Here is a 26,020-nt window from a genome sequence, read left to right on the forward strand (position 1 = left end):
TCGAAAGAGGCGGCCTAGGCAAAAGTTAGGATTCAAAATAATAATAATAAATAAATAAAAATAAAAAAAACACTCACCCCAGAACTACGTTGTGACTTGATTCTCTTCATTGAGGTACATAGGCGCTTGGAATTTTATTCTGAGTTCAGTTGCATGAGTGTCAAAAAAATACATGTTCCCCCTCATATAAAAAATTCAATCTTTAAAAAACTTTTAACATCATCAATCTTCAGACTTGCACCAAGTATTGGTGACTCAATGGGGGCAGATCCCTATAAAGTATAAGCTTCTTGGACATAAGTTGAAGTCTTCAAATTCTCTAAGCCTTCATGTTGGAGCTTTCAAGTTACCATATTGGAGCTTGCAAGTTCACGAAGTCTGATAGTTGAAGTCTTTAAATGACCTATGCATATAAGTTGAAGTCTTCAAATTCACTAAGTCTTTATGTTGGAGCTTTCAAGTTACCATATTGGAGACTGCAAGTTCACGAAGTCTGATAGTTGAAGTCTTCAAATGACCTATGCATATAAGTTGAAGTTTTCAAATTTACTAAGTCTTCATGTTGGAGCTTTCAAGTTACCATATTGGAGCCTGCAAGTTCACAAAGTTTGATAGTTGAAGTCTTCAAATGACCTATACATATAAGTTAAGTCTGCAAATTCACTAAGTCTTTATGTTGAAGATTTCAACTTCACCATATTGACCTACAAGTTCACGAAGTCTACAAGTTGAAGTCTTTCGATGCTCTGCGACTATAAGTTAAAGTTTTCAAGTCTGCCATATTAAAGCTTTCAGAGTATGAAAGTTGGAGTCATCAGGTGCTTTGATCTATAAGTTGAAGTCTTTAAATCCTTCTAACCTTCTTGAGTTTACTTTTTAATCTTCATGAAATTATCTTTTTTTTCTTATGGAGGGAACGAGTAGTCATCCCGATGCGCCATAAGATTACCCTGAAATTACCCTTTTTTTATGGCGAGGACGAGTGGTCATCCCGTTGCGCCATAAGATTATCATAAAGTTATCTTTTACCTTTTCTTATGGCGGGGACGAGTGGTCATCCCATTGCGCCGTAAGATTACCATAAAGTTACCTTTTACCTGTTCTTATGGCGGGGACGAGTAGTCATCCCGATGCGCCATAAGATTACCCTGAAATTACCCTTTTCTTATGGCGGGGACGAATGGCCATCTCTTCATGCCATAAGACTACCATGAAGTTTCCTTTTGCCTTTGTCATAAGACTACCATGAAGTTACCCTTTACCTTTACCATAAGACTACTATGAAGTTACTTTCTTATGGTAGGGACGAGTAGCCGTCCCTATGAGTCGTAAGATTACCATAAAGTTACCTTTTCTTATGGCGGAGATGAATAGCTGTCCCTATGCGCCGTAAGATTACCTTCTAGGATTACCTTACTTATGGAAGGAAAGGATATCTATCCCTTTGCATCTTAAGACTATATCCTTTACATAAAAGGCGTTATCTTGAGCAAAAGCTTGTAGTTCACCTTAAAAGAAAAAAAAAAGGGGAACGAAAAAAGAAGAAGAAGGAATGCTTACCTAAATATGGCGAGTATCTCGATCGGCAAAAATGGATCAAATTACACCCTTGAGTTTGCTCGCCTACCAAAAGTGTTGTAAATATTAGAGTTCTCTTTCCAGCGAAAAAGTACACTCACAATTTCAACACTCCCACGCCTAGATATGATTTGTCTGGTGAAGCCATGCAAACCTGAAATTGAAAACGTATCAGCAGGCAGAGGCAACTTCAAAAAATTATATAGGATAATTATGAAGGTTTTAAATTATGAATTTTGGATATGTTATATATTTTTGAGTCTAGTTTCAAAAAAATAAAGCGTTTCATGATTTCATCGCTCCTACTTTGAGATATGAAAGTTTTAGTGAAGACGCACAGATCTAAAATTTTCAGCATGGCAAAATTTAAAGTCAACTTCAAAATTTTGTCTAAAATAATTCTGAAGGTATTAAATCATGAATTTTGGATATATTATATATCTTTGAGTATAGTTTCATAAAAAATCAAGCGCCTTATGATTTCATCATTCCTACATTGAGATATGAAGATTTTAATAGAGGTGTGCAGATCAGAAATTTTCAGCATGATAAAATTCAGGGCTATCTTTAAAAAATTATCAAGAATTATATTGAAGGAGTTTAATTCTGAATTTTTGATATGTTGTATATATTGAAGTCTAGTTTCTGAAACATCAAACGGATAATGATTTCAATATTTCTATAATGAGATATGAATTTTCTACCACTAACATACTGTGCTGAAAAAAAAAGTGACGAAAATAAGAGAAAAGTGGGAGCAAAAGAAATTACGTCAATATTATTAATGACTTGGAAACCCCAAATTGCTATTGAAAAAGTGGAAAAACTACCTCCTTTTATAGAGTTACAGGATGGATGTTTCCTTCTCCAGTATAAATTCAGATTGGAATAATTTTCATCTCCAAATTCAAATTGGAGATTGTTTTCTTCTCAAATATAAATTCAGATTGGAATAATTTTCATCTCCAAATTCAAATTGGAGATTGTTTCCTTCTCCAATATAAATTCAGATTGGAATACTTTCCATCTCCAAATTCAAATTAGAGATTGTTTCCTTCTCCAATATAAATTCAGATCAGAATAATTTCCATCTCCAAATTCAAATTGGAGATTATTTTCTTCTCCAATATAAATTCAGATTGGAATAACTTTTATCTCCAAATTCAAATCGGATATTGTTTCCTTCTCCAATATAAATTCAGATTGGAATAACTTCCATCTCCAAATTCAAATTGGAGATTATTTCCTTCTCCCATACAAATTCAAATTGGAGGTTCTTTGCTTCTCCAATCTAAGTTCAAATTGGAAGAGTTTTATTCCTGATTAAGTAAGGCAATGAAAAAGTCTTCCAAAATCTGTTTGAAATTGGATATCATGACTCACCAATGGGTCTTAAGTGTAGAGATTCATGAAAAAAAATGAGAGTTTTGAGAGACAATATCAATATGGTTCGACTTTAAATTTTTGAACGAGGTATTCATATGTATGAGGACCGTTGAAGCACGAAGGAAACATGCTTAAATAATCATACTTCAAGGCTAGTCTCCAAAATATTAAATGTCTCGATAAGTCTTGAAGTAGGGGGCATTTGTGGGCGATCCAATTTTATTAAATTTAAATCCGTACAAAATTCGAATTATATTAAATTTAAAATATATTAGTCCCAAATAAATATTGTGGATTAATATAATTGGATTAATTATTTAAGTTCAAACATATATGAATTTAATTAAAGTCCAATTTTTTATTGGGCTAGCCCATTGATTTGGGCTATAAATGATGAACCCACTTTACTAAGCCCAAGATATTATCATATTCTAGAGGCCCAAATAAGCGTCACGTGCCAAATGACGTGGCATACCAAGTCAAGTGAAGGAGCCAATGGGACCATGCCACGTGTCAAAATGATGCAGTGAATTAAAAGCCCATAAGAAATGTCATGTCACTTAAATCTGATTGGCCAAAGGAAGTTCATCTTTATCATGACTATCTACTTCCTACAATTATAAATAGGGGCCTCATAATTCAGAAAAGGGACCAATAAGTTTAACAAGAAGCAAGAGAGAACTCATGGATCAAAGCAGTAGATTTCTCTAAAAATTCAAGAACAAGCTCAAGAGTTCAAGGTTCAAGGTTCAAGAACAAGCTCAAGATTTCAAGATCAAGAGTTCAAGCTTCAAGAACAAGTTCAAGCTTAAAGATCAAGACTACAAGATTCAAGAACAAGCTCAACGACCCTTGAATTCAAGTACAAGTCGAGATTAAGTTCATCAAGTCTTCAAATCAAGTTTAAGTTCAAGATCAAGACCGCAAGATTCAAGAACAAGCTACCAAGCCCTTGGATTTAAGCACAAGTCAAGATCAAATCCGTCAAGTTAAAGTTAAAGTTCAAGTTCAAGATCAAGCTCAAAGCCCTTGAATTTATAGTTGAAAAGGCGAATCAGAGGAATCATAGAGATTGTAACACTCACTTATTGAAATCAATAAATCGATTGTTGCAGTATTTTTCTTGTCTCGGTTATTTATTTTCGGTTTCGAGAATTTTATTGTCCAACAACGGCTCAAGAGCAAAGTGAGTAAAGTTTGATTTAGGCCTCTAAAGTAGTGAGGCCACAAAAACAGTGAATTTTATGACAGTATCTTCACTAAAATAATATTGAAGATTGTTAAAAAATAATCAAATTTATAAATCAAAAGAAGAAAGAAAAACAATATACTTTTGTCAAAAATATAACTTTGAATTGATTAACTCCATTTTTCATATTAATAAATATTTAACTAGAATTAATTCTTAGTTTTATACTACTATAGGAGGTTAACGGAAGACTCTATGTCATTTAAGAATACTTTATTAAAAATAATATGTAAAAAGACAACTCCAAATTATATTTTTTTTCTATATGTTTTTGTATACTAGAATAGTGTACGTGCGTTGCACGTGTATCAAATATTTTTTGTAAGAAAAAACGTATATATAAAATATATTAGTTGTGCATGTGTTATCTTTAAACCACTACAAAAAGGTAATTTCTTATACTATTTTTATGAACACATTAAACATAAATTCAATTAATAAATCACCTAACATCACAAGAATTATTAAAAAACCAATTATTTATGTAAACTCAACAAATCGCCTAACATGCCTTTTATTTTTTTTTATGCATCAATTTATCTAAAACAGAGATAAATCAAATTTAATACATATGCAAAACTCTTCAGTTAAAAGAAAATCAATGAGAATTCTTACCATTTTATACCCTTTAGTTCTTTAAGTACTTTCTAATAAGTAGCATGACAAACTACCATCTAAGAGGCAAAATACATTTAGGAGGAATAAAATCGATTTTATTATTGATTTTCAAATTGAAATAAAGAAATTGTGAGATAATTTTTAATTAATTTTAAAATTCTAAATTTTAGGATCTGTGCTATAGTCAAATAAGGAAAGACTTAATAATAAAAAAGGTAGTTGATTTTAAAATTTTAAATATAAAGAATTTAAATAGTAAAAAAATAATTTTGTCTACTGAAAAGAATTTTAATGAAGGGCAAAAACTTTGAATCACTTGGAAAGACTTAATTATAAAAAATGTATTTGATTTTAAAATTTTAAATATAAAGAATTTAAACAGTAAAAAGATGATTTTGTCTGCTGAAAAGAATTTTTACAAAGGACAAAAACTTTGAATCACTTTTAAAAAGTGTAGTTGACTAAAGAGGAATTTAGTCAATATACTTACTTATTTCTTACTTCTAAAATAACGTTGTTTTTATGATGAATTATTTTTATTCTTACGATTCTATGTATTTGTACTTTATATAAAATATAATTATAATGAGATGATTTAAATAACAGAAAAATATAATTTTATAACATAAATTATAATAATTAATTTTAAAATTTTATATACATTTAAAATACTTTATATAAATTGGTAAATAGTGAGTAAAATTTACTATAATTTTACACCATAATTTAAAATTATATATAAACATGAATGTTTAAGAATAAAATGATAAAGTAACGCCCAAACTCGTTTCATCCAAAAAAGAAAAAAAGGCCAAACCAAGAAAAGGTCAATAGTTAAAAAAAAAAGGAATAAATGAATTAGGAAAGTGAAGTTTAAACTCCAGAAGCTTGTTTTCTTCACTCTCTCATTTTGCAAATATTCTCTTTCTATTTGAAAGATGAACCCTCGGCGATGGAAAAGTGAAGATGAGTGCTTGGAGGACCAAGAAGAAATGTCCCTGGGAGATGATCATCAAGTTTCACCTGTAATTTCCTCTTCTTTCCCCCTTTTCTTCGTTTTTCATATTTAAAGACGTTTGAAGAGTTGATTTTTTTAAACCTTTTTTGGTTTATATTTTCTGAAAACCACTTTTGCTTTATATGTTTGAAATTTTTATTTTTTTCTTACTCCTTTTGCTTTGAATGTTTGAAGATTTAATTTTTTAAAACTCATTTTGCTTTAATTTCCTGTTTCATGTATGATTTTCTTGATATTTACATATAATACGTGTCAGGTATGCTTAATCTTATAATTTTGAATGTCTTGATGTTTGCATGTCAGTTGAGATTTAAAATTGCACCAAACAACCCCTGAATGTCTCAATGATGTGTTTATCGGAGGGAACGCGAGAAATTTTTTCCCTATGAAAAAGGGGGAAAGTATTTTTATTGGATAAGAACCATGAATTGAGATCGAATTCTCCTCCTTTATTTCTTTAATTGGTTGTGTCCCTTGCTTTTTGGAGTATAGTAAGAGTTGTGAGATGTGTCTATTTATAGACTAATAAGAGAAGAAAATAAGTACAAAAAGTTTTGTTCTTTGTACATTGATATATAGTTTGCTTCAAAAAATAAGTTTTATCTGAAGTGTTGAGGGTTATGTCTTGATTTGTAGGTTTATGAGGAGGCAAAATTTTTTTTATATCAAACTATCATCAAGGTGGTTGTTGCCTATGGTGGTGCTCCTATAAACCAACAGATGTTATATTTCTTTTGTTTATTTGGTACTTTCGTCTTAATTTATTATATATATATTCTAGGAATGTGAACATAGGCGTCTATTTATTTTCTTTGAAATATTTGTACCCTTTTTATATCTTGTTTTCTTATAATGTACTTTATGACATAGAATCCTGCATTGTTTGTTTATTTTACAGAGAGGGGATATTGTGTCTATATCGCTTTGACTGATGTCTATTTATTTTCTTTGAAATATTTGTACCCTTTTTATGTTTTTACGGCCTTTACTCTACTACTATTGTGATGTGAGCGGTTCAAATTGGTTCATTGGTGCTCGATCTAGTGGTATTTTTATGGTGATGGAAAAGAGAGCTGACTTTAATTTCCATCGCAGTTGATTAATTCTGATGCCTTGTATTTCATTACCTTGGTTGATGATTTCATTCTCGTTGGTTATGTCTATTTGATTTTTCTATAAAACTATACCAATTTTGTATCTTTCGTGATTTTGAAAATGGAACATTGCTCTTCAACCCATTTTCATATATTTCTACCTTATTAATAAACGGTTGAATCAGGTGTAGACTGTAAAGATCAATCAACTGTTTTTCTTCTTATTTTACCAGTTGACTAATGCTGGATATTATTTCTAATCTTGACTTATAACTAAAACAAAGCAAAGTGGTAGCCAAGGCATATATGGTATTTCATAGTTTGGCAATAGTAGAATTAGAGTCTTACTATGTAATGATACTTTTGTCATGACACACATATGATATTTGGTTTGGGAAGAAGATATCTAGAGAAGTGTTTTAGTATGATTCTAAACCCAACCTGTGAATCTTTCGAGAAGAGACAAATAAGAGAGCTTTTGAGGGGTCTAGAAATGATTTTGTACATATGAAGAATAGTCTTTTTTAAGTTTTGGTGCACCCAAAAGTTCTTTGTGTATAAAAGATTGGATGATGTTCGTAGAGAATCATTCTTCACTTCTTGCCATATGCCTTGTAAATGCGAGTATGATTCTGAATTTCATCTTCAATAAGTAGGATTTTTAATATTCATAAACTTGGTAGAAGAAGGTGATGTTTGGGACTTGGGATCATATTTAATGAACTAAAAGTTCTTCGCGACATATCAGTTATCAGTTTCTAGATTCATGTTTTGTGTTATTTTTTTCGTTCAATGCTTCGAAAGTTTTTTATGTTAACACTTTCATTTTACCAAGAAATGTGTTGATAAAAAAAATACGCGAACACATACCCATGTGTTAGCTTGATCTTCATGTGAGAACTGAAGATAATTCAACAATACCTAATGCATCTAGGATGAATGAGTTGTTGGGCTTCTAATCTACAAATTGAATCAACTTGTACTTGATTATGTTTCTTTTAGACAATTTCGGTAACTTTCTTCTCATTCTCATTTCTTATCTTTAGCAGAAGGCTGAAGAAGAGGCTCATAAGAGCTGAAGTGAGAGTAAATGTCCATCAGGCATGTCAAATATATTGACATTATCTGCATCAGTCATCCCAAAATATTAGCAGAGAATGTGCAACTGTTTACCCTGCATCTGGCACATTCGTATATGTCTGTAACCTACTCAATTCTGATTTAAATCTTAAGTTTTTCAGCTTAACTTGTGTAGCTAGTAGTTTTTTATCACACTTATGGTTCTTTCTGTAATTGCCCTGCCAAGCTTCCTACTTGAAACTTTACTTTTACAACTCTTATAACTAAGAATGTCAATTTGCAGATTTTGGATGCATCGGAATAGGAATTTGTCATGATATAAGATTTCCTGAATTGGCAATGTTGTATAGTACCAGAGATATGATGGTTCACATGTTTAAGTAGTTAGTAATCTTGTTGGACTATATGTTCTCCTTAATTGCACCATGATGTCTACAAAAAGCTTCTTAATATGAAATGAGGTGCTTAACTAAAATGTTACCCTGGAGCATTCAACATGAGTACTGGAGCGGTGGCCCTATGGGAACTGGAGCAAAGAACAAGGCAAGATGATTCTATCTCATCTATTTGTGATTAATAGGGTTTTCCAATAAAGGTTTTATGAAGTTATTCATAATATGTCATTAAAGAGTGACGAATGCAGTTTCAACACACATAGAAATCATAGGAGAACTCCAGGAAGAGGCCCCTCCCCGCCTCAATTAACCAGTACTTAACCCCTGTAGAAATTTTTTCCCCTTGTGTTGGTTTGTCTTGATTCCTTATCCTCTTTTACAAATGTTAACACCTTCATACAAGAGATTTTATGGCTCATTCTAAGTTTTTAAGAACATAATCAATTATGAAAGAGTTGTATAAGATTTATTCCTTAAATAAGACCTTTTTTTAGTAGCATCTCAAGTGTGTTACTCTATAACAAAAACTCTCTTTCAGCAGAAGCAGCGTGCTTCACTTTGGATATTTCGCTCTAATTCTGCCCCTTGTCTTTGGTGTAATAAATTTCTGTGTTGTCTTACTATAACTGATTGATGTTGCTTCCTTATTGCTCGTTCAACTTTGATTCTGCAACTCCTGCTTCCAAGCACCGTTGATAAAAAATATTATGCTGACCGATTCACCCTAGATAGAAAGATATAGAGATCAAGGATTAGGGGAGAAGGTTAATAGGTAGTTGATTGTTTTCCAGTTCTCCTAAAATTGAAGTCTTGCTTAGATAAGGAGGCTCAAAGATAAAGAGCAAATGAACAGCTGCATGGGAGACGGTCTTAGCTTATGTGTATTGTTTTATTCATTTGGTTTGGTTCTTTACTGATAACTCTCCATGAATTGAGAAACAAGTTGCACATTAAGACTTTGGAGGCAATCACATCCTACACAAGAATCTGTGACAGCACCATAATACTTTCTATTTTTCTTCTATTAACAAGCTTAATCTTGAAGTACTAAAAAGTAAGAGTGCAACGTGTGGTCTACATCTTAGTCTTATAACTACATAAGGTAATTTTCTAACAAGGGCCCTACTTTGGATCTTTTTGTTTTGTTTGTGAAGGGGGATGTTAAGTTCACTGAGGTCCTCGAGAAGATGGGGGCAGAAGTTACATGGACATAGAATAGTGTCACGGTTAAAAAACCTCCAAGGAACTCTTCTGGAATGAAACGTTTGCGTGCCATTGACGTGAACATGAACAAAATGCCAAATGTTGCCATGACTCTTACTGTAGTTGCACTTTTTGCTAATTCTCCTACTACCATAAGAGACGGTATGGCTACCTTGTTTCCTGGGAATTCAAATCTTATTGAAGTACTTTGTTTTGATCAAGATATAATTCTTAGCTGATTGGGTCCTGGGAGACTATTCTTCAATATAAGAGCATTTCCCTGCATAATGGGTTAAAATTCCGTTAACCTGATTGAAATGTGCAAAGAGGTTTCCCTAGGTAGTTTATGGTGTATGAGAAGAACGCTCCATACAAAATAACCAAATCCATGTGCTATGTATTTGGGTGCGTTTGAAAGCAAATGAAGAGTTCCAACATTATATAAGGAAGTGCTAGTGTAAATTGTCGATATTTCATTGCATAAATTATTTTTTTTCTCACTCTTGACATTTCTGGATGTAATTTCAGTTGGGAGCAACAGTTGTAGAAGGATCAGACTACTGCATAATCACCCCACCAGAAAAGTTAAACTTAACAGAGATTGATACATATGATGATCACAAAATAGCAATGGTTTTCTCTCTTGTTGCTTGTGCATATGAACCGTTAAGGACCCCAGTTGTACTCGCAAAACCTTTCCCAACTACTTTGACGCTCTCCAGCAGTAGAAAATAAAATATAGTGAACTAACATGACACATTAAGCTAAATTAAGCTTAGCAATTTAAGTTGGCATAACAAGTAATATTGTGTTTAAATTAACAATGTAAAAAGGGAGAGATGATATAATGACCAAAAATCTGAAATTGTTGAAACTGTGCTGAGACGGAAAACAATGAAAGATCACATCTGTTTATAACAATGAATAATGACAAAAAGCTCAAGCGTTTATATAGAAGGACAACAATGAACAATGAAAAAAAGCTCAAGCGTTTATATAAAAGGACAACAATGAACAATGAAAAAAAGCTCAAGCGTTTATATAGAAGGACAGAAAAAACGTGGTTGAAAGAAACCAAGTAGGAATCAAATATGATTAAAAAAACATAAACGGGTGAAGGAAAATATAAGGGAGAAAAGATAAATTCGGTAAAAATAAAAAATGGGTAAAGAAAAATTTTATTATATAGAAAATATGGGTAAGGGAGAATTTGGGTAAAGTAAAATTTTATTATATTTATTTTGTAGAATTTAATTGTAGGAAAAAAAAGGTAAAAGAGGATTGTTTTAATGAAGGGCAAAAAGTTCAATTCACTTTTTTAAAGACCATCACACTTCTAATATATTATAGATTATAGATACTAAAAGTTTCTTATTAAAATTTTTATTTATGCCACTAATTTTACTGTGATGTTCTTGTTTCCCGCATATATATTTTCCTAAATAATTCAGTTTCAACCTAATCTGAGTAGATTTTTCTTAGCTGATTTTCATAATCCAAAACAGTTGACTTTAGTTAGATTATATATATATATATATATATATATATATATTAAAAAGGAAATCTAATAGTATATTAATAATAATCATGTTATAAATGTATTTACATTATAGTGAATGTCTATCAAGATCTAATAAGATCTATCAAGATATAGTTGATATCTATCAGGATTTGAAGTATCTGTCTTTTAGTAAAAAACTAAGAGTATTTTCTCCTATAAATAGAGGGATTTTGTTCATTGTAATTCTTAAGAATCGAAGAGATTCATTGTAATTCTTAAGAATCGAAGAGATCCCTCAGCAGAAATAACAATTGCTCTCTCTTCTCTCTCTACTCTTTCTTTATTCTTTGTTGTTTTATAATACGTTATCAGTACGAGAACAACACGTTATCAGTACGAGACTCTGTCAAACAAGGTGAGATTATAAATATAAAGTGAGATCAAGGTGAGATTATAAATCTAAAGGTAATTTCAAGGTTAGTAATTCTTTATGTTATCTGTCTTTTGCTACTAATAATATAATTATTGTTGAATTTGAGAAAAAATAATTGGTTTGGAACCATTTATGTTTTAAATTTATTCCTCAAGGACAATATTATCAAAAGGGATGATAATATATTGGGTTCAAGTCCTATTAATTTATGCTTAAGACGTCTTTATATGGGTAAGACGTTGAGTTTGAATCTCAATGCACCATATTGATGATATTATGATGGCTAAGGTAAAATAATGTGTTTTTGATGAAAAATCATGAAACTTGTCCATTGAATATGCTCCATTCCAAGAAGTGAATGTGGTAGCAATATATGATAAGTCTGAAAGATGACAATTTGCTCCATTCTTGAAGTGAATATGGTAGCAATATAGAGAAATTCTCTCTATCATATTTATGTCTCGATTTGCTCCTGAAGTAGCAATATCATGAAAGAGGTTATAAGCTAACAAAATTTGATAGACTTAGGGCACAATTATATTCCATTCCTGGAAATGAGGATTTCAATTGTTTCAATACAAACGTGCACTTGATTGTGATGGTTTCACAACTCACCTCCGAAAGAGGTAGAATAACTGAGAAGAGTTATTTTGAAATCTACTTCTGAAGTAGTAAATCTGAAATTTATTCATGTAATAGTAAATCTGAAATTTACTAAAGTAAAAAGTATATGTCATGGTAAACTTGAAGTTTGTTAGAATAAAAGTTCATAAGTTGACATGAACGATTGCACCATCTTAAAGATATGCATATTAAGTATCAAACATATATTGAAGAATTCAAAAATTCTTCATGAACTTTAATGTTGCTTGCTCTCATGATACGTTGGTTGGACTTACTAATTTGGGGATTGGATCCCTTAAAATCTGAAAAGTATAAAAGGTGAATATGGGCTCATTCACCTATCATGTGATATGTTGAAATAATGTATTAATAAGATGATCACATGTATATTTATTGTCAACCTGTAGTTTGACATTCATAAAGTTGTTTGCTTAATAAAATTGAGTTAAGAACATAATTTTCAGATTGTGAAATCAAGACAATTCATCTTGATGATGATGGTTTGACATTGAATGCCTTCGATAGATAGCTAAGCTATTGCTAATGAGAACAAAGCTTCATGTGTTGGTCTAAAATATGATATGTTGCATACAATAACACTTGTATACATTAGACCAATATATTATGATTATTTCTTCCCTCTCAATTGGTTCAAGGTCAGGAACCAACTATTCCATTTAATAATTTTGATGTGCGGTATTCGATTAATGAATATACCATAATGCACAAAGATGGACTCCTCAAAGAAGAGGAGGATGAATGTTAGTTTTCCCAACATAAGGAGGAGATTATAAGCAGCTATGAAATATGTTAGGAATTATCATAAGATCCTCATTCATAAGATAATTCAAGTCAAATGTCGAAAGCATATCATATTTAAGCTGCAAGTTCTTCTATTTTATGTCATTAGACAAAGTCTATGCATGTATGAAACATGATAAATCAATTGGTTCCAAATAAAATAATCCTTGAAAATGATAAGGAACAAATAATCATAATAAGAAGGCAATGTGCTCTTGAAGAGCCTACGACATAACATTTCATGAAACCTTATGAGAGGTTTAGGTACCTAAAAATAATAAAGTGATGAGATCTCAAAATGTTATGTCACATTGCAAACCGAAACAAAATAAGAAACCATCGACGATACCTTTGATACAATATTGGCGCAATATTATGAAAGATTACGAGGATCCGAATTCTACGTATATTTAAGCATGCTGACGTGGAAACATTTATCAAGTGACCTGAAAGGATGCATTTTGGTAAGCGTACAACTTATTTGATTTGTAGTCCAGACACTTGAAGATGTCACACTTAACATGTTGGATATTGTTACTTGACAAAAATCCATATGAAAATTCCTAAAGGATTCAAAATGCCTGGAGCATATAAAGTTTCTGGAAAACTTTTTACTATCCTCATAAGAGATGATTTGATATCATTGGAACTCTTGGAGAGTTTTCAAAAGCAATAAGATATTTGCTTAAATGAGAAACATACAAAATTGAATAAGGATCCATTCCGACCTCAAGAAAAGAATGAGGAACTCCTTGGTTATGAAGTATCATATCTTAGTTTAATTGATGTACTAATATATCTTGCAAATACTACAAGGCCCCAAATAGCCCTTTTTAGTTAATTTGTTAGCAAGCTTGCAGTCCCGATCTTATTGATCATGTTGATGTTGGGTACTTATCTGACCTATATAAAGCTCGATCTCAAATAGGCGAATATGTGGTGGTACTGCAATATATTGGAGATATATATACAAAGCAGTCTATCGTAGCCACTTCATCGAATTATGCTGAGATAATAACTATTCATAAAGCAAGCTGAGAATGTGTATAGTTAAGATTCTCATTCAAGAATAATGTGGTTTGAAATGTGATAATGGGCCCATAATTTTATATGGATATAATGCAGCATGCATAACACATCTTAAAGGAGAATTCATAAAAGGAGATAGAACGAAGCACAATTCATCAAAACTTTTTATATATGAGCTCCAAAAGAATGGTGAAATTAACGTGACAGATTCTTTCAAGTGACAATGTGACTGATTTATTCACTAAGTCTCCTTCAACTGCAAGTTTTAAGAAGATGAGATGCACAAGATTACGGGATGCAAAAGTTCAAGAATGTTCTCATTAAGGGGAGTTGATACGCGTTGTACTCTTTTTTCCTCATGAGGTTTTGTCCCACTAGATTTTCCTTGTAAAGTTTTTAATGAGGCAATTTATATGCGTATTATTAGAAATATGTACTCTTTTTCATTCACTAGATTTTTTTTCCTAATAAATATATTTATATTATAATGAATGTCTATTATATATCTATTTGAAGTAGAAATTAGAAGTATTTTTCCTTGACTAAATAGAGAATTTTGTTCATTGTAATGCATCTTTAAGAATGCAAGAGATCCCTTAACAACATAAATAACAATTGCTTTGTCTCTTCTCTCTACTGTTTCTTTACTCTTTGTTGTTTTATAACAAATCCTAATTAATTAGATTTAATTGCTTCTATATTGAGTGGCAAGTGCAGTAGTTTAAGCCAGACATGGCATGAGAAGAAAAAGAAGACTGTTCCTTGTTTGGTCAAAACCCTAGTCGATTCTCATCAGTGTGCAAGGGACGATGACGGATCGTGACCGAACTCGAACTCGTGACCGTGATCGGGATCGGGATCGTGAGCGTGACCGAGAAAGGGACAGGGATAGAGACAGAGATAGGAAACGAGATCGGGAAGACCGTGATACCCCTGACCATATCAGAACCACTCGGTACACTCGCTCCCCTTCCATTGACCGTGACCGTCGCCGTCACCGCCATCGTTCTACCTCTCGTTCCTCTTCTCCCGCTGACCGTCACCACCGCCACCATCGCCATTGGAGTCCCTCAGCTGAAAGTCCTCCAAGAAAAAGAAGACACAAAGATGATGGGGATAGGGATAAGGAAAGAGATAGGGACAGACGCAGCAGCAGAGAAGTTTCGGATTTTGTGGATGGGATAGCGAAAGAACAGAAGAAGAATAAGAAGAAGAAAGAGGATAGGAGTGCTGCAGGTGTTGGTGAAGGAGAAGAGATGATGGATGAGGATGAGATTGAGATGATGAAGAAATTCGGGATACCAGTAGGGTTTGATTCTACAAAAGGAAAGCCAGTGGCAGGGAATGCTGTCGGTGCTGTTAGAAAAGTTACCAAACGCCAGCCTCGACAGTACATGAATCGCCGTGGTGGCTTCAATAGGCCCTTGCCTGCTGAGTGTAACCGCTGATTTTGATTTTTCCTTCCAGGTTAGGGTTCTAATTCTCCAACTTAGTACATTTATTTTGAGTATTAGAGACTTGCTTCTAGTATTTCAAACAGAATTATTATGTTTGCGGACAGATGAGCTTGTATGTTATTTGCTTAGGGAGAAATCATATCATATTTTGGGATTTGTTCGAAGATTTATCAAGAACGGGATAAAAAGGCAGACAGTGTAACAATTCAGTGAAAACCTACTGTATTTTTAACTTGTGTTTATCAACATTGTCATTTGAAGTTTTGAATGTTTAACCTTATATGCCTGATGCGTCTAACTAGACTTCAAATATGTTCGGCTGTGGGGACTGGTTGTGTAAGCAGCTTTCTTCTAAATGATTTACATAATCTAAAAATGCATCTCAAGAAATAGTTCGTTACTCCAAAAAGATTTCTTTGAAAATTCTCTTTGTTGTAGATTGTGGCACAGTCTTTGTCCTTGTGTCATGTTCACGAAAAAATAGCTTAGCAAGAATCAAGTGTATGTGAAGCTCGTGCTGATTTTGGGGGAATGCTTCAAAGAGTGTGCAAGCGATCTAATAGTCATGGAAAAGGATGGAAACCTTTTGTGACTGAGCAGAATTGAGGGTTCATTTGGTAGGGTGTATGAGAATAGTGCAGAATATAGGGTGTTAGTAATGCTTGCATTAGTGTGCTGGTATTAGTTATGCTTGTATTACTAATACCATGGATTTTCATGGATTAGTTGTACACACCTTAATATCAAATAGAGTGCATTAGTTATACATAGGTTGAAAAAGTGTACAAAACAAGAAGAAGGTACTAGTAATGCACAAAGCTAATGCATGTATTTTTTTTCTAATGCACTCTATACCCAGACAAAAAAGGTGAGCGCCTAGCGCGAAAGGTTGCTTTACTAAGTAAGATAAGGCAAGAAACAAGGGCGCAGCAGCTGCGCGAAAGCCCTTGCTTCTTAGCGCATCCCTTTTCTTGCTCGTTCCCGCTGTTTGTTGATTTTTGAAAGAAGGGGCGGAGCTTGAAGAAACGAAGTGAGCCTAGAGTAGCAGCCTATTACGTTTTTTCAGGCCCCTTTGATATCTTATTAGTCAAGCGCTTGCGCCCCTTTAGAGTAAGTCTTTTCTGTTATCAATGAAACCAAAAGAAAGAAAAACCCCCAGTGCCTTTCGTATACATATGAGAATGAATAGGGACATTGATGATCTATATTCTTATTAGGGTGGCAAAATCAAACCCAACCCATTTAACTTTGGGTTGGTTATTAACCTGCCCATGTATTAGCTCAACCCATTTTAATTTAATATGTAGCCCAAATTGATTTTGAGAAATTTTGTTAAAATTTTTTAAGATTTCTTTTTTAAATTTGATATATTATATATAGGCGTAGTAAAGTTTCTTTTTTTTTTTGCGACAAAGGTTAAGTTGTATTTCCTCAACAATGAGGGTATGCAGGCAACCGTAAAAAAGATTTACATGAATGACCAAAAACAAAAATCAAGCAAACTACTGGTGAGCTACAAAGAAGATATAAGATGTACTATCTGACCAACATCCTCTATACCCTCCTCTTTACACACACAAAAAGGAAAGTGTTCTTACAGTACCATTTAATCTTTTGTACTGATTCTGCAGTATTATGAAGACGCCTCTTGTTTCTTTCTCTCCAAATACTTCACCATATTCAAGAGGGAATCATGTTCCACCATTTCTTCTGGCTCTTACTCCCCCTTCTGCTCACCCAACAACTAAGAAGGTCTGATGTTATGTTCTGACATGGTCCCAATTTATGTATGAGAGAGTTAACAACATAGCCCATAGTTGAGTAGTGGAATTGCAATGGAGGAACAACTGATTGTTGGTCTCATAAGCCTCTTTTTTGTAGCTTCTCATGTGTTAGGCATGCCCTTCTGACCATTGGCCGGCCATGAGAAACACCTCACTTTAGTTGGCACCTTGTTTTTCCACACTGTGAGAATTGAAAAATATTATTGAATGATGTGTTGACATAATTACATCAAGACCCTATTTATAGACACTATAGTACAATCTTTTTCCAAGTAGGATTTTGTATATACTATTCCTATTTCTACACATATTCTAACACACTCCCTTAAGCTAGTGCATAGAAATCATATGTACCGAGCTTGTTACAAATGTAATTAATACGAGGACCGGTGAGGGACTTGGTGAAGATATCTGCAAGTTGATCATTTGACTTAACAAATTTTGTAAATATCTCCTGAGAGTATCTTTTCTCTGACAAAGTGACAATCAATTTCTATGTGTTTAGTCCTCTCATGTAACATTGGATTTGATGCGATATGAAGGGCTGTTTGATTATCACACACAAGTTTCATCTTACCGGTTTCTCCAAATTTTAATTCTCTCAGCAACTGTTTGATCCAAACTAGCTCACAAGTTACTACAACCATTGTTCGATATTTTGCTTCTACACTAGATCGAGCAACCACACCCTGTTTCTTACTCTTCCAAGACACCACATTACCTCCTACTAAAACACAATATCCGAAGGTAGAACGTCTATCAGAGGGTGATCCTGCCCAATCAGCATCTGTGTATCCAATGATATGCTTGTGACCTCGATCCTCAAAGAGTAGTCCTTTACCTGGAGCTGACTTTATATATCGCAGAATACGAACAATTGCATCCCAATGACTATCACAGGGGAAGTCATAAGCTGACTTACAACACTCACAGGAAAGGTATGTCAGGTCTAGTCACGGTGAGATAATTTAACTTTCCAACCAATCGCCTATACCTTTCAGGATCACTGAGTGGCTCCCTCTGTCCTGGTAGAAGTTTGGCATTTGGATCCATAGGAGTGTCAATGGGTCTACATCCCATCATTCCCGTCTCCTCCAGAATGTCTAAGGCATACTTGCGTTGAGAAATAACAATACCTGATCTGGACTGAGCAACCTCAATACCTAGAAAATATTTCAGTCTGCTGAGGTCTTTGGTCTGAAAATACTGAAAGAGATGTTGCTTCAATTTAGAGATACCATCTTCATCATTGCCGGTGATAACAATATCAACATAAACCACTAGATAAATACCCAAATTTGGTTGTGAATGTCAATAAAACACTAAGTGATCAGCTCCACTACAAATCATGGCAAACTGCCGAATTACTGTGCTGAATTTTCCAAACCAAGCTCGAGGAGACTGTTGCAGACCATAGAGTGATTTGCGGAATCGACATACAAGGCTCCCTGAGCAACAAAACCAGGTGGTTGCTCCATATAGACTTCTTCCTCAAGATCACCACGCAGAAAAGCATTCTTAATATCCAACTGATAAAGAGGCCAATGACGAACGACAACAATGGATAGGAAAAGACGGACAAATGTTATTTTAGTCACTGGAGAAAAAGTGTCACTATAATCAGGCCCAAATATTTGTGTGTATCCTTTGGCAACAAGGCGAGCCTTAAGCCGATCAACCTGACCATCTGGACCAACTTTGACTGCATAAACCCAACGGCAACCAATAGTAGATTTACCTGCAGGAAAGGGAACAAGGTCCCAAGTACCACTTGCATGTAAAGCAGATATCTCATCTATCATAGCCTACTTCCATCCTAAATGAGAGAGTGCTTCACCTATAGTCTTGGGTATGGAAATAGATGACAAAGACGATACAAAAGTATAATGGGGTGATGATAAACGATGATAACTCAAGAAAGTATAGTGTGGGTTAGCATTACGAATGGAACGCATACCTTTTTGAAGTGCAACTGATTGGCTAGAAGAAGGCAAGTCCGCAGTAGGAGCAGCGTCCGGCACATGACATGAATCATCTGGGACTAATGGTGGACGCGGACGACGATAAGTCAGAAGTGGTTGCACTGTAGCACGAGACGTAGAAGTAATCGTTGATTCCTTAAAGGTTTGTTCAGGTAAGTTTGGAGATATGGGTAAGACCAAGGATGGTGCGGGTAAAATCTCAGAGATATCAGAATGATCAGAAGATATATAGTAAGGTCGAAATTCAAAAAAAGTGACATCGGCGGACATAAAGTAGCGCGAGGATCTGGTGTATAACAACGATACCTTTTTTGAACTCGAGAGTAACCAAGGAAGACACACTTGAGAGCACCGGGGGCTAATTTATCTTTTTTAGGGGCTAAGTTATGAACAAAACATGTGCTCCCAAAGACACGAAGGGGATAGAGTAGAAATGTGATTGTGGAAACAATATAGAATGGGGAGCCTTATTCTGAAGGGAAGATGATGACATTCTATTAATTAGATAATAAGACGTGAGGACTGCATCGCCCTAAAATTGCAGCGGAACACGGGATTCAATGAGAAGAGTGTGAGCAGTCTCAAGAAGATGCCTATTTTTTCTTTCTGCTATACCATTCTGCTGAGGGGTGTACGGACAAGATGTTTGGTGAACAATTCCTTGATGAGTCATAAACTCCTGAAACTGAGAGGATAAGTATTCTAAGGCATTGTCACTACGAAAAGTACGAATAGAAGCACCAAATTGAGTTTATATTTCAGCACAAAAACTTTTGAATATAGAAAATATCTCAGAACGATCTTTCATTAAGAAAATCCAAGTACATCTTGAAAAATCATTAATGAGACTTAACAAAATAATGAAAACTTAAAGGTGAATTGACTCTACTAGGACCCGAAACATCAAATTGTACTAATGAGAAAATAGACTTTGAACAACTCTCAACACTACGTGGGAAAGTAGCACAGGTGTGTCTCCCAAGTTGACATGACTCGCAATCTAATGTGGATAAATTAGGCACCATCTTTTGTAGCTTGGATATACTCGGATGTCCCAAACGTTTGTGAATTAGGTCTGGAGGGTCTGTAACGAAACATGTGAAGGAATTTGAAGAGGTGAGATGGTAAAGGCCTTGTGATTCATGTCCTGTGCCAATTGTCTGTCCCGTACTGCGGTCCTGCATTAGAAAAGAGTCATCAAGAAAAGTTATGCTACAAGTAAGGGCACGTGTCAAACGACTAGCATATGCAAGATTAAAAGGACAACCAGGGACATAAAGAATGGAGTTTAGAGTGAAAGAAGATAGAGGTTTGGCTTGTTCAATTCCTTTTGGTTTTGTTCGAATCCCATTGGCTAAAGTAATAGCAGAAAGAGATTGTGAATAAACAATATCAGACAAAAGAGATTCGTTACCAGAAATATGATCAGAAGCACCTGAGTCTACAATCCATGATCCAAGAGTACTAGACTGTGAAACATAAGCAAAAGGATTACCAACAACAGAAGCATAGGCTTGGGCAACTGAGGCTATTTGTGGAGATGTCGGCTTACTTGCTCTATACGGGAGGAACTTATCATATTCTGTTTGGGCAATATGAGCATTATTGGATGGTCGATTAGGTTGTGGAGATGTCTGCTTACTTGCTCGATTTCGAAGTAACTCATTATATTCCTTTACAGCAGCAGGAGCAGGATCATACTCATTATATTCCTTTACAGCAGCAGGAGCAGGATCATAACTGAGTGGTGGACCATGCAAACTATGACATATATCCTGAGTGTGTCCAACTTTATGACAATAACTACACTTCGATCGAGATTTTCCAAAATGACTTTCTTCTCGCCGATTTTTCATAGGCTGATATGTTCGTTTTTCTATGGTTTGAGATGCAAGAATAGAAGAGTCAACAGTGGGTTATGAAACTACTTTGTGACTGGGAGGCGCGGCAAGACGAAACAGACGAGAGAATAACTCATCAATTGTAGGAACCGTAGGACTAGCTAAAATCTGATCACGTACAACATCATGGTCAGTAAAAAGTTCAGCAAGTGTAAGAACTAAAAACATCTGTCTGTGCTCTTGTTGTTTTTCTACATCCGCAGTGACGAGCATCAATGTATCAAATTCTTCCATGACTGCTTGCACTTGTCCCAAGTAAGTAGACATATCAGATTCCTGTTTCTTCAAGTTGGTCATTCGAGCTATCACATCAGAAAAACGAGATATATCATTAGTGTATAAAGCACGAGCCTTTTCCCAAACTAAATAACACGTCTGGAATGGACGAAACAAGGGTTTCAACTCGGAATGAGTAGATTGCCATAAGAGACTACATAGTTGAGCGTCAACTTTTTCCCATTGCTCTTTAGCTTTCGCATCTTCCGTGCTAGACTTTCCCTTCTCATCTACCACTCTAGCCTTGCTCGTTAAATGATCTTGGACACCTAAATAATTTGGACTTCCCATTAAAGGTTCGGAAGTGATCATAGGACTTGAACTTCTAATTCGTATCTTTTTGGAGCCAAAATTATCATCCCCAAAAGACATCTTGGTAATTTGACTTTAAAACTCCCAAAAACCAGTTGCTGGAAACGGAAAACAGTTACCAAAATTATGAAGTTGTCGGATTTTAAGTTCCGGCGATCGGAATCTCCAAATACTTGACGGAATCTAGAAAAGAGTATGTGGTTGGAGTCAGAATAGACCGGCGACCCCTACCAAAAAAAAAAAGAAAAACTGAAAAATTCAACTAGAGACGTGCTCACGCGCCGGCACGTGAAGTAGATCTCGCCAGAATTTTGGGATTCCGGCTGGCGCGTGGATGGTTCTTTTTCGGTGATTTTGGTCGGGTTTTTGTCGCCTGATCGTTCCGATCCTATTGGTGGTGTTGTATTGTTCACACAACCCACAAAATTAAATATGACGCAAATCAGTCACCGGAATTGGCATGACTGAGGTTTTTTTTTTTTTTTTTCTGATGTTTCTCACCAACCTGGCTTTGACACCATTTGAGAATTGAAAAATATTATTGAATGATGTGTTGGCATAATTACATCAAAACCCTATTTATAGACGCAATAGTACAATCCTTTTCCAAGTAGGATTTTGTATATACTATTCCTATTTCTACACATATTCTAACACATACCTTACTCCATGGTCCATTAACTTCCCCTCGAAGCTCCTTCACTTTCCCATTGTACAGTCTTTTGACTAATAAAATACCATCCTGATTATGCTTCCATTTCATTTCATCTGTTTCTAAATTTATGCCCTTGAAGTCATCCAACACTTGTATCAACTCAACTACTCTCCCTATCTCCCAGGCCTTCAAAACCTCAGGTAGGTTCCAACCATGCTCAGACCACACGTCATTTACCATGGCATCTGTAGAAGTGCTAAGGATGTAAAGGTCCGGGAAGGAAGACATCAAGGTTGGCCAATCCAGTGATAATGAATCTTGGCCCGTTCCCCACCTTTTACACAATATTGCAATGCAGTTGATTCCCAAGATTTCTAATAGTCCTCCATACTGAAACACCCTATGTACTATTTACCACATTGGACCACCATGGCTAACCTGTCCATATTTGATAGAGAGATAACTTCCTTCCAAAGCGCTTGATCCTCTCTTCCAAATCTCCGCAGCCATTTTTTCAACAAACACTTGTTTTGTAACCCCAAGTTTCTGTTTTCCATATCCCCTGAACTTCTACTCAGCAAAGCAGTTTGCCACTTAACTAGGTGGATTCCTTCACCTTCCTTGTTTCCTGACCGAAGAAATCCCTCCTCAATTTGTCAAGTTTTTCTTTCACTTTGGTAGGCATCGAAAATAAAGACATATCTAGTATATTTCTATATATTAGAAGAGCCGGTTCATGTCAGTTTAATGTCAATTAAATTCAGGTTGAGGGTATATTGGACTTTTCAATGAAGTCATAGGTGGCTTTCATCTTCCGGTTAAAAGACACGTAGCACGCCCCTACAAAGCTTCTTTTCGTGTTTCTACAAGCATTTTCTTGCCCAAAAGGTAAGTTTTTTCTTCATTTATGAAATTTTTGGATCTCCCTTTTGATTCAGTTTTGAATTTTCTCCCTTTTGTTTTTCATGTGGTAAATGCTTGATAACAATATTATCGAGATTGGCCCTTTGGTGAGAATAAATAAATTATTTTCTTTTCCAGATTTCACATTTGAATGTCATTTTTTAAATTTGAAGTTGTGTTTGCATATGCATTTTACTTTGAAAAATTTAAATTTTTGTGTGTGGAAGTCCCAAAAACTGGTTTGCATATGCATTTGGGAACTTGAAATATTTGACGATTGCAACTTTTTATATTATATGCTGTAGTGATATGAGAATAATTACAATTTATAGTACTTTTCATATAGTTTTCGAATATCTAATCTAATTTAGCTCAAAAGATTAGTTAAATTGACTCTCGAGAATTTCAACATAACAAGTATTTTGGGACGGAAGAGAGCAGCTTAAAATGTTCCTTATAAACTTTTGTAAGGATATAGTTGCAGGAATTATTGTCTCTAACCATGTAGCTAGGCAGCTAGATTACACTCCAGCTGCTATTTCTGTCTTGAAGAGGTGATTTTTTTTCATTGCATGTCTGATGTCTTGTATAGAGTGCTGGTCAGTTCATAGGATATCACCTTTAAATTCATTGAATTTGTTTGGATATGACTAAGAAATAAGATCTGAAATACAACTTTATTTTCAATTTTTTAAATTCTTTTCAACTGAAAGTTCGATTATGTTATTTAGGTCCTAAATATTTAAATTTTAGTATATATATTGATTGACTTATATTCCTCAGTCGTCCTCAAATCTCCAATGATTGCGCGGAAGCTGTTCTGGAAACTTAATGATTTAAAGAAATAGATTTAACTTGTATATGTTGATAGTGTAAATAATTTTTAATGTATTCTTGCAGATTGGTCGATCGGTTATTTATGGCCTGACCATTAAGGGAGAATCTGGGTTAAAGCAAGTTATTGAAATGCGAAAGAATGAACTTGAGCTGCCCATGGCTCTTGCTGTATGTCGCACTTTGGATGATATTACCAAAAGCCATGTTAAGACACAGCAAGAGAGATTCCTTTGCAAGATATCTCTGTTCTCATTTTTCTTGTAATGTTTAATTGCGATATTGCTATTTAAAACATTGATTTGAGATGTTAAGATATTCACATAGAATATCTAAAGATCAATTTTTGTAAATCTGATCCAATTTCACGCTTGTGTGGTTCATGTTGTTATTATCTTTTCATCTACAAGTTAGACATGTTAGTAGTTGTTTGTGTCTTTAGCGAGGTGTGATACGCCAAGTGCAAAGCACAACTTATTTGATCATAAAGCTTAGTACGCGTTGTGGCTGCCTGTTCTTCTTCATCAAATGAAAGAGCTTGAAAGCAATTACAAAAAGGGCTTACTTTCGGTTCTTTTGTTGTGTGCTTAGGTGTTGATGGGCTGTGATCGGGGCTGCTGACTTATTATAGGTGAGGGGCTATATATTGAATAGTTCGGAAGTTCAAAGACACAGTCAAAGAATTTCAACAGATTGGCAGTTTTTTAGTACTTCTTCAGTCATATCAGCTGCATATTGCATGTAGGTTGGTTCTTTTGTTGTGTGCTTAGGCGAGAATTGGATGTATTTACTTTGTAAGTTTCTTTACTTTCTTTAATTCGTGGAAGTCCTAAGTCGGAGAATGGTGTTACGGATGGTTGATCAATGCAGTTGTTGTTAGCTTATCTAATGTTGATCACGCATATGTGCTTTTTCATCCATTGACAGTCACACCCACATACATAAGTAGAGGAAATCTTGTTGATCTTGAGGAAACAGATGTGTCCCATTATGTCCGTCAAAGTTCATGTCTAATATGTACATAGCTTTTATATATTTCAGTTTCTGGCCCCTATTAATCTGTGGATGTACGTGGACCTTTCTTGCTTTATTTTATATGATCGGGTGTTTTCGAATACTTTGAATTAGACAAATACAAAAGTACTTGAAATAAACATTTTTTCAGAAACTTTGATGGGTGCTGAAGGCCTTGAAATGACAAGATTCCTGAGGCACTAAGTTGTATGGTTACTGCATGATGTGTCACGATAACAACTATTATGCCAGAGTCTCAAATAAGTTGGGGTCGGCTATATTAATCCTCATATCATCGTTAAAGCTCATATCATCTTCATAATAATTATATTAACCTTAATGAAAGAGGAAAAGTAAGTTGAATAGGTTGATGCATTTATTCTCTTCTCCCGACGACCTATGTTGCTTGGACTCGTCAAAAATGTCAATGGGTGTGTGTTGGATTCGCCAAAATTAGTGTATTTTCGAAGAATCCGACAAGGGTGCGGTATAAAAAATGAAGAGTCCTTGCAACTTAGTCGACGACAAAGTTGTAGGTTTATCATGGCATCATTGCCAGATCAAGTACATATTCTAGAAAATCTTTTCCAATATTATCTCTGTATGTATTGGAGATATTTAAGTGGAAGCAGCCTTCAGCGCTCTAGAATGGAGAAATATGTATCTTCTTGTTGGAAACATCAGATGACGATGCATTATTAGCTTTAGAACAGGGAGATGTGGGGGTTGGGTAAGAGGTCTAAGAGAAAAGGCTGCAATCGGGAGTTGAACACCTACCCGGCAGAACTATAGAACAATTATCTGCAGATGGCATATCCTGATGTTTGATAATCTGCAGAAAACAGTGTTTCTTTGAAAGTTTAAATGACATTCATCACCGATGAAACTGTATG

At 34.6% G+C, this 26,020-nt stretch overlaps 1 protein-coding gene across 4 annotated transcripts; it reads left to right on the forward strand.

Annotated features, from left to right (window-relative positions):
• Positions 1-14,539: 14,539 nt before the first annotated feature.
• LOC107850692 (U4/U6.U5 small nuclear ribonucleoprotein 27 kDa protein) lies at positions 14,540-25,179 on the forward strand. Of its 4 annotated transcripts, none has more exons than XR_001668692.2 (3): positions 14,613-15,476; positions 23,141-23,264; positions 24,705-25,179. XR_001668692.2 is itself a non-coding variant. In XM_016695399.2 (2 exons), exon 1 carries the CDS (start codon positions 14,819-14,821, stop codon positions 15,455-15,457), a length of 639 nt encoding a protein of 212 aa, XP_016550885.1. In that variant the 5' UTR covers positions 14,540-14,818; the 3' UTR covers positions 15,458-15,476; positions 24,180-25,179. The 4 variants fall into 4 exon arrangements, 2 of the variants coding, with proteins under 2 accessions (XP_016550885.1, XP_016550883.1); XR_001668693.2 differs by lacking the exon at positions 24,705-25,179 and adding an exon at positions 24,180-24,485; XM_016695399.2 differs by lacking the exon at positions 23,141-23,264 and having other exon boundaries at positions 14,540-15,476; positions 24,180-25,179.
• Positions 25,180-26,020: the final 841 nt, after the last annotated feature.

The sequence above is a fragment of the Capsicum annuum genome, chromosome 12, assembly GCF_002878395.1.
Source record: "Capsicum annuum cultivar UCD-10X-F1 chromosome 12, UCD10Xv1.1, whole genome shotgun sequence".
In the NCBI taxonomy this organism is placed as follows: domain Eukaryota; kingdom Viridiplantae; phylum Streptophyta; class Magnoliopsida; order Solanales; family Solanaceae; genus Capsicum; species Capsicum annuum.